This window comes from Coregonus lavaretus (genome assembly GCF_964263955.1).
Source record: "Coregonus lavaretus genome assembly, chromosome: 25".
Taxonomy (NCBI): Eukaryota; Metazoa; Chordata; class Actinopteri; order Salmoniformes; family Salmonidae; genus Coregonus; species Coregonus lavaretus.
Genome location: NC_140012.1, coordinates 2,982,446 through 2,996,205, shown reverse-complemented (window position 1 = coordinate 2,996,205; position 13,760 = coordinate 2,982,446). Strand labels below are relative to the sequence as shown.

At 40.1% G+C, this 13,760-nt stretch overlaps 1 protein-coding gene across 2 annotated transcripts in view; it reads right to left on the bottom strand.

Annotated features, from left to right (window-relative positions):
• Positions 1-13,760, bottom strand: part of LOC311101014 (dnaJ homolog subfamily C member 7-like) — a 41,935-nt gene that overhangs the window by 12,110 nt on the left and 16,065 nt on the right. For both annotated transcript variants that reach the window (XR_014609869.1, XM_084142021.1), the window contains exons 4-8: positions 11,770-11,883; positions 7,342-7,416; positions 7,115-7,233; positions 5,558-5,711; positions 4,880-5,044 (exon numbers count right to left, since the gene is read on the bottom strand). Coding sequence is in view for 1 of the 2 variants with exons in the window: in XM_084142021.1 (XP_083998147.1) it covers positions 4,880-5,044; positions 5,558-5,711; positions 7,115-7,233; positions 7,342-7,416; positions 11,770-11,883 (627 nt within the window). In the remaining variant the exon portion in view is untranslated. The remainder of the gene's footprint in view (positions 1-4,879; positions 5,045-5,557; positions 5,712-7,114; positions 7,234-7,341; positions 7,417-11,769; positions 11,884-13,760) is intronic.

Here is a 13,760-nt window from a genome sequence, read left to right as displayed (position 1 = left end):
ACGTCAGTGAAGAGCACTTTTTGCCAGTCCTGTCTGGTCCAGCGACGGTGGGTTTGTGCCCATAGGCGACGTTGTTGCCAGTGATGTCTGGTGAGGACCTGCCTTACACCAGGCCTACAAGCCTGCAGTCCAGCCTCTCTCAGCCTATTGCGGACAGTCTGAACACTGATGGAGGGATCCTGGTGTAACTCGGGCAGTTGTTGCCATCCTGTACCTGTCCCGCAGGTGTGATATTCAGATGTACCGATCCTGTGCAGGTGTTGTTACACGTGGTCTGCCACTGCGAGGACAATCAGCTGTCCGTCCTGTCTCCCTGTAGCGCTGTCTTAGGCATCTCACAGTACGGACATTGCAATTTATTGCCCTGGCCACATCTGCAGTCCTCATGCCTCCTTGCAGCATGCTTAAGGCACGTTCACGCAGATGAGCAGGGAACCAGGGCATCTTTCTTTTGGTGTTTTTCAGAGTCAGTAGAAAGGCCTCTTTAGTGTCCTATGTTTTCATAACTGTGACCTTAATTGCCTACCGTCTGTAAGCTGTTAGTGTCTTAACGACCGTTCCAAAGGTGCATGTTCATTAATTGAACATGGTTCATTGAACAAGCATGGGAAACAGTGTTTAAACCCTTTACAATGAAGATCTGTGAAGTTATTTGGATTTTTACAAATTATCTTTGAAAGACAGGGTCCTGAAAAAGGGGCCCCTGCCTTTTTTTGCTGAGTTTATATAATTTGCTAGGTTATTATCATCTATGCTCTGTTTAAAAGGGTGTTTTATCTTAATAAAAGTAAGCTACTGGAGACAACTCATCTGGCTATACCTACAGAATGGGGCTTACAATATATTCTATTTTGATTGTTCAGGTTCACCATCAGCAATATTTTTGGTAGCTTTGCTTTAAACAAATCAGTGTATATCAGGGCTATTTCAACTATATTCTTACTGGATCCAGATATTTAAAAAATATAATTTAGATGGGGGCCAGACATTTTCTACATGGGATTACTCTTCCTGAGACCGGTATAAAAAACAAATGCACAAACATAATTATCTTATAAATAACTTTTATTAAAATTAAATGTTGCTAAAAGTTCATTTTTAGTGCTTTAAGATTAGCCTAATTCAGTGCATCAAATTGTTTAAATAATGGAACACAGTTGACCTGCATCACATTAATACATTTCTACTTTCCTGTCCATTTTACATACATAGCTTCATCTTTTGTTTTTATTTACACATAGGAAACCTTTTATGCATGGCATATCTCAGATGACCAGCATCACATTCTGTTCTATTTCTTTATTTTCTGTCTTCTTTTGTTCATTTTTTTTACACATAGGAAACAAACATTTTATGCATGGCATATCTCAGTTGACTCGTTTTTGTGGAGAAGTCTCTCTCCCCCGCATAAGTAGAGAACAGGTCTCTATAACAAACTGCACCACCTCTGTGGGGACTTAAACTCATCAAATCTCGTTGCAAAGTTAGCTTTCAGTTTATCTTAAAAGCCTGACATCACGGGAGTGATCTGTACTGATGACTGAATATAGTTGCGCAGTGTAGGAAAATGGAGCGTTTTGTTTGGAGAAAATAACAGTATTTTGAAAAGAAGTCAGTTTTTTCAATTATGTCAATAACTGTTTTATCCCTCCCATGCAGTCCCAAATTAAGTCCATTCAATTCCTTGAGGATGTTAGTAAAAAACAAACATCTGATACGAACTAATCATTAAGCAGTTTCGCTTTCTTGTAACGGCAAATCGCAGAGAAAAGCAACTTTCTCCTCCCTAAGCTCACATAGGCTGCTCTCGAGAGCATCACCACCTTTGCTTAGCCACTGAACATCATTATGTAAAAGTAGATCATGATCAGGGATGCAAACTGGTGAGGGCAAAAACGTTTTTGTTTTTTTCTTTTTGCCAGGAAACACGTGAAAAAAATAAGTGTAAATTGAAAGAAAATGTACTAACATTTTACTAACAATGTGATACCAGGCCAAGTATCACGATATTTTAGAGGCCCTCTTGACCGCAGAGACAAAAGGTTGTGATTTTAAAGTTAATTTTCATGCAATTCTACACATTTTTCCATGGCTTATGCCGTGTTCTTATGCTATCCGAGTGACTCATAACTAAATCAATGGGGGCCCCATGCCATGACATATTTTGGAATTTTAGAATCTCCCGACTGTCTAGTTTTTATTTTGGTGATTGTTGGTTCTCAAAGAACAACTTCTTTAAAAACATGTAAGACAAATCATTTTACCATCATATTTATTTGGAGTGGCGGCAACTACCACACGTGAAATTGGATGAAGCACTCATCTCTCAATGGGTGATACACTGCGTCTGTCCACTTTGTCAGACCCCCCCACACACACGTTCTTTTTTTTTTACAGATCTACACAATTCACGTGGATTGCATCCTTGAAGATGCTCAGCAGACTACGAAACAAGCGATGCTGCAGGCTAGATGTTGATCAGATAATGGAAAATGTATGCACTCACTAACTAAGTCGCTCTGGATAAGAGCGTCTGCTAAATGACTAAAATGTAAATGTAAATAAAGTTTATGATAGTCATAACTGAGTCCTGGGCTGGCGTTGTTCCAGGTGGTCTGCGGTTGTGAGGCCGGTTGGACGTACTGCCAAATTCTCTAAAATGATGTTGGAGGAGGCTTATGGTAGAGAAATGAACATTCAATTCTCTGGCAACAGCTCCGGAGGACATTCCTGCAGTCAGCATGCCAATTGCACGGTCCCTCAAAACTTGACATCTATGGCATTTTGTTGTGTGACAAAACTGTACATTTTAGAGTGGCCTTTTATTGTACCCAGTACAAGGTGCACCTGTGTAATGATCATGCTGTTTAATCAGCTTCTTGATATACCACACCAGTCAGGTGGATGGATTATCTTGGCAAAGGATACATGCTCACTAACAGGGATGCCGACAAATTTGTGCACATTTGAGAGAAATAAGCTTTTTGTGCGTCTGGAAAATGTCTTGAATCTTTTATTGCAGCTCAGGAAACATGGGACCAACACTTTACATGTTGCACTTATATTTTTGTTCAGTATAATTTGTAAACGATAAATATTGATACATTACTAGCTCAAACACAATCTGCAGAAATGTGTGGGTGATGGTGTTTCCAGAACCAAAGTGGGGGGACAAAAAACAACAGGCTACATTGCCTGCTTAAATGCCCCCCTTTATTTATCCTACGGTTCTGACTTGGTGTACATGGGAGAATACTGTAAGGATGGGCCAAGTTCTGAATTATTTTGCTGTACATTTCAAAAGTGCTGAACAAATAGTTATATTGACTACGTTCGTCCTAGCTCGCTCATTACCGTCTTAATCAAAATTACGGATTGACTCATCCTCTCGTCGTCCCGTTAGGCCATAGTTTGTACATCTCAATTGTCCGTAGAAAACACATTTGTTTAAGCAGGTCAGCCATATCAGCTATGTTTTTTAAAAAGGCAGTAAATGATGCTGAATTAACTGTTTCGCTGCCAGACAAGGCTCCCTGATAGCCAGGTGTAGCAGTGGTTAGAATTCACGCCATGGTGCTGAAAAGAAAGCTCTGCTGTTGGGACAGCTTTATGTAGGCCCTAACAGTTTGAGGGCACCGTTTGTCACCGTTATAGTGCAATTCATGTATTGTTAAGTTGTGTGTTGTGTAGTGGCTTTGCTGGCAAGCATCTAAAAAAATTGTTTGAGTTTGCCCCACCAAAATGTACATGCTAAAATCGCCAGACACACACACGACAGAAGTCAGCTCAGACAGATCCAGCTTAGAAAGGCCCAGGTCATGAGCTCCATCAGCAGCAGATTTTAATTTAGAATGGAAAATGAATATGTTTAAGCAACAAATGTTAGTACAACGAATCGTATGGCATTGCATCGTTTCGTTTTCTAAATCACACCAAATCGCAATGATTCTAAAACGTGAAACATATCATTCCTGTATTATATCAAAGCCCACGTATCGAATCGTCTTGAAAGGGAAAGATGCACATCCCTACCTCTTACATTTAATGTCAAATTTGGGTATAGAGCTCCATGGAAATGGTATGGTCCATAGGGAGGGGCCATGGGTATAAAGATAACTACAGCACACAGGTGTAATGGGTATGTGCTAGCTCTGCTATGTGAGATGTGTGAGCTTTGTCATTATGGGGTATTGTGTGTAGATTGCTGAGGATTATTTATTTTTTAAATCCATTTTAGAATACGGCTGTAACGTAACAAAATGTGGTAAAAGTCAAGAGGTCTGTATACTTTCCAAAGGTACTGTATATATACACACACACAGTAAGTATTCAGACCCCATTACCTTTTCCACATTTTGTATGCCATATTATTTCTTCAACTGGAACCACCTTTTCAGTGTGAATAAACTGGACACTATTTTGCACTGGATCATGCTGCCTCCTGCCCTTAAGGATGCTCCAACTTCTGGTCCCTACAACAGTTTGTAACAGATTCTAGTTTTGGGAACAGAAAACTGAATTGATATCTGATGTTTCTCTGAGAAAATGTGCAGATTCTGGGCCCAGTTTCATCTTGCTGCGTCTCCTCCCTCTACCTTAGAACTGCACTTAACCTCATCACCAAATTTGGTAGTGCTTCAGATTTTGACCCCATGTGACATCTGGGATTCCCTTTCATTTATGGTATTATTTAACGTCTGGCAATTATGTACATTCAGGATTTTTACAAAAGTACTTCACCAGTCCTGTCTAGGATTCCATAAATTGGGAGAACACGTTTTGAGATGAGGTACTACCTGAACTTGCCCAATATGAAACACTTAATTCTGCAACGTTTTCACGCTACCTTGTTCTAGAGCATTCCAGTTGAGGTTCTCACCTTAGCCCCGACGGTGCCCCTGTTGCAGTAGAGCTTGGCGTTGGTTTTGATGTTGTTGGGGTCTATCGCCAGGGCCTCCGAGTAGAGCCGGTAGGCTGCCTCAAAGTTGCGGTCCTTGAACACTTTGTTGCCCTCCTCCTTCTTGGCTTTCAAAGCTTTGGCATTCTGATTTTAGATAGATATCAACCACATTGAATCAGTATGTCAGGTGCAGTATAACTCAATTCGCGGGCTACAGTACTGATCAAGCAGTGTTGTCACGATACCAACATTTTACTCACAATACAATACCAGGCCAAATAGTAAATAGTATAATGATACCAAGCGGGGGGGGGTCATCAGAGTGGCATAGCGTCCTAATTTTTTATGAAGATATATATAGCTTATGCTTACATTAGGCCTATATGAATCATATCTTTGAAGCACATCTCTTTCAGTAGCTATCCTTTTAGCTTTCTTCCTGTACCATCCAAATATGTGCCTATAGCCTAGGTCTGCTGGGCAAGTTACCAGGTTGTTAGCTAGCTAATGTATGTAACAGGACTGAACAAGGCTGTTATCAAAACAATAATTAGCAGGCCGGGATTACTTTAAAACGTCCCACAACATGCGCCCCAATGCGCGATAGAAAGAAAAAAAAAGGGTAAAATAAGTACAGGCGCAAGTTGAGTGACTCACTCTGCAAGCTAGCCGAGCCTTCCCGTGGTCTGGGGCCATGCGCAGCGCTTGGACGAAGAACTGCACAGCTTTGTCGATGCAGTCCTCGTAGTACAGACACAGGCCGCGCACATATAGAGCGTCTCCGTTGGTCGAGTCCATTCGCAATATATCGCTGGGAGAGAAAATACAAGATTCATAAGACAAAGAACCTGACTTTGATATTCCCCAAATTGGCGCAAACATGAAAACGAGGTCAAAAGAAGCCTCGTCATGAAGGCAATTTTTCTGGGGATTTTGTAATAATTTTTTTTACTCATGTTAGTCACCCATAAAAAAAAAAAAAAAAGTGTCTAAAGTGAAATTCCACAGTTAAAAAAGTTGATAACCCATAAAAAATTACAAACATCCCATTACAGCTTAAGAAAACAAATGCACTACATGACCAAAAGTGTACGTATATATATGCATGCACTGTATTTGGAAAGTATTCTGACCCCTTGACTTTACCCACATTTTGTTTCGTTAAAGCCTTATTCTAAAATTGACTACATTGATGAGGGGGAAAAAAACAACAATCTACACTCAATACCAAATGATGAAAAAGCAAAAACTGGTATTTAGATTTCTCTTTGCAAATATATTAAAAATAAAAAAATGAAATATCACATTTACATAAGTATTCAAACCCTTTACTCTGTACTTTGTTGAAGCACCTTTGGCAGCGCTACAAGCTTGGCACACCTGTTTTGGGGAATTTCTCCCATTCTTCTCTGCAGATCCTCTCAAGCTCTGTCAGGTTGGATGGGGAGCGTTGCTGCACAGCTATTTTCAGGTCTCTCAAGAGATGATTGATCGGGTTCAAGTCCAGGCTCTGGCTGGGCCACTCAAGGACATTCAGAGACTTGTCCCAAAGCCACTCCTGTGTTGTCTTGGCTGTGTTCTTGGGGACCTTCAATGCTGCAGAAATGTTTTGGTACCCTTCCCCAGATCTGTGACTCGACACAACCCTGTCCCGGAGCTCTACGGACAATTCTTTCGACCTCATGGCTTGGTTCTTTTCTCTGACATGCACTGTCAAGTGTGGGACCTTATATAGACAGGTGTGTTCCTTTCCAAATCAGGTCCAATCAATTGAATTGACCACAGGTGGACTCCAATCAAGTTGTAGAAATATCTCAAGGATGATCAATGGAAACAGGATGCGACTGAGCTCAATTTCAAACCTCAGAGCAAAGGGTCTGAATACTTACGTAAATAAGTTATTACAGTTTTTAATTTGTTCTAAATGTGCAAACACTTTTTTTTTGCGGTTTTCTGTCATTATGGGGTACTGTGTGTAGATTGATGAGGAAAAACATTAATTTAAATCACTTGTAGAATAAGGCTGTAACGTAACAAAATGTGGAAAAAGTCAAGGGGTCTGAATACTTTCCGAATTCACTGCAGTGTATAGCACCACATTTATAAAACCTGTCTTTAAAATATGAAACAAATGTCCTGGTGAAGAGCTTGGTTGGATAATCCTCCTAACTTCCACTCCTTCTTGCCCCACATTAGTGCCTGATTGGTTTGTACCTGGCCACAGACTGGGCTTCCGGGTAGCGGCCCAGTAGGGCCAAACACTCAGCCTTGAGGATTTTGAAGCGATGGCAGGTGGACGCCAATCCCAGGGCCTTGTCCATACAGTACACCACCTGCAGCAGAGAAGACAACAGCTACCATCTCACAACTGGGTTGACTGCCTGTGTGTGTGTGTGTGTGTGTGTGTGTGTGTGTGTGTGTGTGTGTGTGTGGTAACATGCCTTTCTGAAATCCCTCTTTTCGAAGTCAAATTCTGCCATTCGTTCGTACTCCAGTACTGCTGTGGCATTTTTGTGCTGCAAAGCACAAAGAAACCAAGCAAATCAAAATCACACTGATATAAATTGATACACAGAGTATGATATAGCAGGTGGAATAATTGAGAAACACATGCATGACGTCTCACACAGCTCCCATTGACATGATTTACATGCAAGTCAGAGCTGTGCAACGCGTAACCAAAAACATATCTGAAAGATGGTGAATACAACAAACAATCAAAATTTGAAGCACTTGCAGCAATTAAAAAACGTTAAAAGCCCAATGCAGCAGTTCCTATCTCAATATCAAATAATTTTTGGTTAACAATTAAGTACAGGAGTCACGTTAGAGATCAGAATTTTTAAAACGCAGACCATCAAAACACCTGCGTTTTAAATTGAAAGTCAACAGTGGTTTTTTGCTTCAAGAGTGATCAGGGGCGTGCAACTACAGTTTTCCTTCACAGAAAATACATTAGTGCAACACATTCGGCAGAAAATAGCTTCATTTTGATTAGATGACAGAGGCTAGTTGGCTAGCAGCCACACAAGTAAATGAGCGTACAATGAAAAAGCAAGGTCTTTCTTTGCAAAAAAACAATGCATGGCCATCATATTTCTAATGTTTATCATAGCAAGAATGTAGCCAGCTACACTTTCTAATGTTTGCTTGAAGTTAATCTTGCATTTACCGGAGAAAAGTAGGCTACACCGAGAAAAGTATTTATCTGAGTGGAGAAGTGCAAATGAAGCACAAAATGTGTCTGATGCCGAGCATAAATTTAAATAAGAAGTATTTAGATCTGCTTTTACAAAAAACAGCTAGATTTCTTATTTTTTAGTGTGAAAAACACAGAATTCTGAATTTTTTTGTTGTTATTCTGTCTCTCACTGTTCAAATAAACCTACTATTAAAATTATAGACTGATCATGTCTTTGTCAGTGGGCAAACGTACAAAATCAGCAGGGGATCAAATACTTTTTTCCCTCACTGTTTTTGGGTCGTCATTTACCTTATCACACGCCCACAGCATACAGAGCCTAGTTTGAAGAGCGGAATGGCCTATCACCTGTCAGACAGCGCGAGCGCAGTACTGACACTGGAGTTAAACGTGTGCTTTTATAAGCCCAGTCATCGGGCAACAAATAACAACACTAAATGCAAAAAAGAAAGCGACTATTACTACTCAATCTCAACTCATAATTAAAGTGCGCATCCCATTCACAATTTGAGTGCATAGGCTATAAATCAACGGTAGGCAGGCTATCAGCACGTTACAATATGAGCTTGAAGCAGTATTGTTTGAAACCTGAACGTTTTACTTTAAATAATGAGGCATGTATTCGCTTGCTTCAAAGTAGTCTAGCCAAAATCAAACCATAGAAATGTCGAAGCAATCTTTTTTATAAAGACTTCCTCATGCCATTAACCAGCATTTATCTCCTGTTCTATTGGTTTTCATATCAACATTATTTAGTTGTCCAGAAGCAAGAAGGCACAATCCTAGTAATATTAGCAACCCATCCTAGTTGTTGCTATTAGATTCCCCCTCTTTCTAAGTTTGAGATGTTCATCTCCGTCACATATGGAAGCGCTCACATTAGGTGCACTGTTTAGAACGTTGTTTTCCCCTCGAATTGCATTTTAGCAAATGCTTGAAAATAATGTTTATTTGCTGCTTCATTACAACAGTTGCATGTTCAATAATAGGCTATATAGCCTTTTGACTGTAAGACGATAGGCTTGCTATTGTTGCATGTTTTCATTAAGCTCTTAAATGAAAAATGTCAGATCCTTGTATGCATGCTTTGTATTGTCTGTTGGTCACGTAATTTTACTGTTTTGGAAAAAATGTATTCTTTGTTGACCGGTTAATGAGGGTTGCTTAGTCAGCAGCAAAATTGACCGAAATTTGCATCCCTAATGGGCACACTTCCTGCTTTGCTCCTTGCAATATCCGCCAGTCCACCCATTATGGCATCATTGACTTGAATGGGGACGCCCAGAGCCATGTATTTAGGGTGTGTTCGTAAATTCACTCTCGAGCGCCAGAGTGCGCTCAGAGTGCACTCTGGGCGTTCGTAAATTCAGAGCGTTGTCAGATTGACTGTTAATAAATTCAGAGTGTTTCACTCTCGGAGCGTTCAGAGCTCACACTGGATGCTCCGGCTGAGAAGTTGGGTTGATCTGAGCGTTCTGACCTCACAACGGCAGTCAAGCACCCAAGCTAACTGGCTAAAGTTGAATTGCTTGCTAGCTACTTCCAGACACACGAGAGAACACCTCACTCTGACCATTTTACTTGCCCTAGCAGAGCTGGTTAGGCTGTTTTCATGTTATCTAGAGTGTTGGTGACTATAACTGTGCTGCTGGCAACAATTTAATTACTTATTTTCAGACATTTACTGACACAGGTCATATTCAACGGGTGTGGCGCGTTTGTAAATTCATCAGTTATTCTTCGCTCTGGCACACACAGACCAGAGTGCTCTGAAATCGGAGTAGATAGCCAGAGTGAATTTACGAACGCACAGAGACACTTCAACATTCTATGGCAGCCATGTTAATTCCCCATTAACACTACATGGGAATATTTAGAAAAATACTATAAAACGGAATGTCTAGAATGAGCATTATGATGCATTTACATAACACTAAAACATCATTGTCTTACATCAGATAGCGCGTCGATTCTGGCTGCACTGATCAGTCTCGTATCTCGCAAAGGGTAATGGGATAGATCAAAAGTAGTTTGGCTACAATGGGCTGTCATAACGTTAAAAAATATTACCTAGTTGACATCGTCTGCTGAACCCCATTTCTGCCTCAAAACTGTCTGAATTAATCTAAGCTAAAACAATAAATATGTCAAGAATGTTTTTTTGGGTGAGGAAGTCTTAGTCGCACTATTTCACATCTAGTTAAGGTTTATTGTGCTTCAATAGCATAATTCCATACATTTGTCCAACACTGAAATCATCTTTGACTGAAACGATGCTGCTAACCAACCAGCTACCTATTTAGTGCTGCACACACAATGTTGAATCTTCCAACAAAAGCTAGCTAGCAAGCTACTGTAGCTAGTAGAGCTAATGCTTACATTATTATGAGTTTTCATGAAGCAGCTGTTCTTCTCCCATGAGTCATTGCAATAGCCTCCAGAGTCAACGGCTATGCTCAACAGAATCAATGATACGATCGCGGAGAAACATGCTGATCTACGGACGGATCTCTGATAAAAGTCAGTTCCTCTTAATTGTGGGGCTGCATGTCTACAACGTCAGGGTAATTTAAACAGGCTAAGCATGGATTTTTATGTCAGTTAAGGAAGAGCTAGCTAACTAGCTAGCCAACTGTGTCAGTAAGTTAGCTACAACAGTTGTTAGCTACACAGCTGATCAAGTCACTGCACTGGCAATTTGTGCAGGAGATAGCCACCGCTTTGTTTTGATTTTCTCACAATTGCAAACTATTAAATCATGGTCAACGTTTGTAATAATTTAGCTAGTTATTCTGCCTATTTCTTGGAGAGTCATACGAGAGCACAGTGATATAGAAAATTAAGAACAATGTTTAAAAAATAACAATGGCGGATGATCAATATTCACATTTGAATATGAGTTCCACGTCCTTCAAGACAGATCAGTTGAGGGACGAGCGTCACGGAGGAGTGACGCCATCTGACGTGAGACAATGACTACAACATATGGCAGTCATGTTAGCTCCCTATTAACATTGCATGGGGAATATTTAAACAATGCTCTGAGAAATTCAAAAATTCAAAAACTCTAAATATATGGATCTGGGGACGCCCGTTCTATTCATTCTAATTCTATGGCAGCACATGCAGTCAGGAGCATAGACAAGAAAATGTACGTCAAAACAATTAATATTTTTGCTATTCTATAGGTTATTAGGGTGAACGCATTCATTTGGCTGGCCAATTACCATCATCCAAAATTCCATTACCCTCACAGCCCTATTAACTAAGTTACCAGCTGGTGTCACCAGGCAGGCCAAAACTCCATCCCACCAAAAAGGCCGAATTTCCAGGTGTTTTTTTTCTTCCAAACAGCACTTAAACTAAAAAGGCATTATCATAATGTTCACAATTTCACAGTATTATTCCAACCTCATAGTGTGGAAATGTGTGTGTGTGTATATATATATATATATATATATATATATATATATATATATATATAAAAAACACAGGAAAATCACATTTTTGGCAGCACTAGGCCTTTAACAACATTTAAAAAAGTAGAACAAGTGAAGCAAATGTAAATGTTCAATGGGAAACGAGAGGGAAGATCTAGGTATGCACGTATAAGTATTTGTCTAATAGTCCCAGGTCATTTAAGGTCGTCAACGTTACTTGGACCCACCTCCTGCTGCGCCTGGCTGTTGCTTGGCTCCAGTTCCAGGACCTTCTGAAAGCAGCGGCTGGCTGCCATGGCATTGCCCAACGACAAGTGGCACTTGCCCTCTCGCAGATGGCCCTGTGGTGCAGTGGGTGGGAAGATACTTCCTGGTTAAAGCTGCTGGATGACTAAAGGGTTGGTGTGCTCCACATAGGGTTTTCACGATACCAGTATCATCATTAGAGCCCAACCGATAACGGATTTCTGGATCCAATACCAATTCCGGTTTAAAAAATGTGCCAATTACCGATATATCTGCCAAAAGTATTGGATTTTTTATTGCTGGAATGAAAAGTAGAGCTTTGTGCAGAAATTCTGCTGCAATTGACTACTTTAAAACGATGATTTCTGACATTTTAGCCACAAACCTTTTAAATTAACATTAAGAACATTACTATACATTTCATAGTTTACATGGTGAATAACTACAAATCTGCAACTACTTACTAGACATGAATAAGGTGTGAACAATGATATAGATTTTTTGTAGGCCTATGCAAAACTGATTTAACTAAAGTTATCCTCTAGGAATATAAAGCCAATTACAAAGCACTCAAAACAGACAGGGGAGGGACCATTGTGAACTAACACTCACACTTGACTTCCCCACCCCCCCTACTAGCACAGACTTTGCTGAGATACTTTGAGAAAAACTGTCCTTACTATGACTGAGATATATGGTTGTTGATGAATGCACTAACTGTAAGTCGCTCTGGATATGATCATCTGCTAAATGTAATTAGAATACTATAAAAATTATTAGAATCTCTATGGGAGGGACCATCTGCAGTGTACAGTAGGTAGATGCCCTGGCTGAATTAATAAATGTAATCTCAATGTAAATATGAAATTGCACTTGTAATGTTGTACTGCCGCTTTAAGAACAGGCAGTGAGATGACAACGTTGTATCCGAATCATCACCAGATAGTCATCGCTCTTCTTCTAAAGTCTACACTATCATCTAAACTTTAAAGCATTTATACTGATCTTTAACCAAAGCCTAAGTCTCAAATCATTACAGCACAAGCAATGTTATTCAATACAAAATGTATTAGCTAGATATTTCAACTCTGTATGGCAAGCGCGACAACGTTTATGCTTGCCGCACTCATTTGTGCCACAACTCGTTCTAGCAAGTAACAATCTAAATCACATCATCAGCACATGGCCTGAATGACAGATCAGCGGGGGTGTCTTGTTTTTTGCAGATCAAAAAGAAAACTAACCCAACACACAGTAGGCAGACAATAGCTGCAACTAGTGTTACTGTATAACTTTCGCCACCAGTCTAGTTAGCTATCGCATTAGCAGCACAGCCTGCTAGCTAAAATAACTTGCTAGCTAGCTAGCTAGCTAGCCGGCTAATGTTCGCGAAGTGAGAAAATGTGATGAGGACAGGACTACTTGCTTGGGTGAAGTGTACATAGCCAGTTTGATTTACTTTTGATTAATTACTTTTTCAAATGCGGTGGCATCGTCAACCCAGCATACCTACTACTGTTCACAATTAACCCTTTGCCATCAGCTGCCTACTGAATGACGTTCAGTGAGAGGCTTATATAAACTTTGAGAGCCCTCTTCAGGGCAAACATGGAAAAATTATACAAAGATTTCAGAAAATGCTCAGATTAGCGGATTTTTTTGTTCATTCATGTACAATAATCGGCGTTTTAAAAACGGAAGACCAACACATATCTGTGAAAGGCCAACATCAGCCGATAATATCGGCAAAAAGATTTATCGGTCGGGCTCTAATTGTAATACTCAGAAGTATCATGTCAAGGAAACAAAACATGAAGCAGTCTCAATTTCTTGAGGAAAACAGTCCTAATTGGAAACAGCCAAAATTGTTTATTTTCCAAGTTACAGCACATCATATTTTACATAAAGTAGGTTCTTAAAGGACTCAAGAGTAGGAAAATGTAGTATTGTAATACTGGTATCGCGACAACCC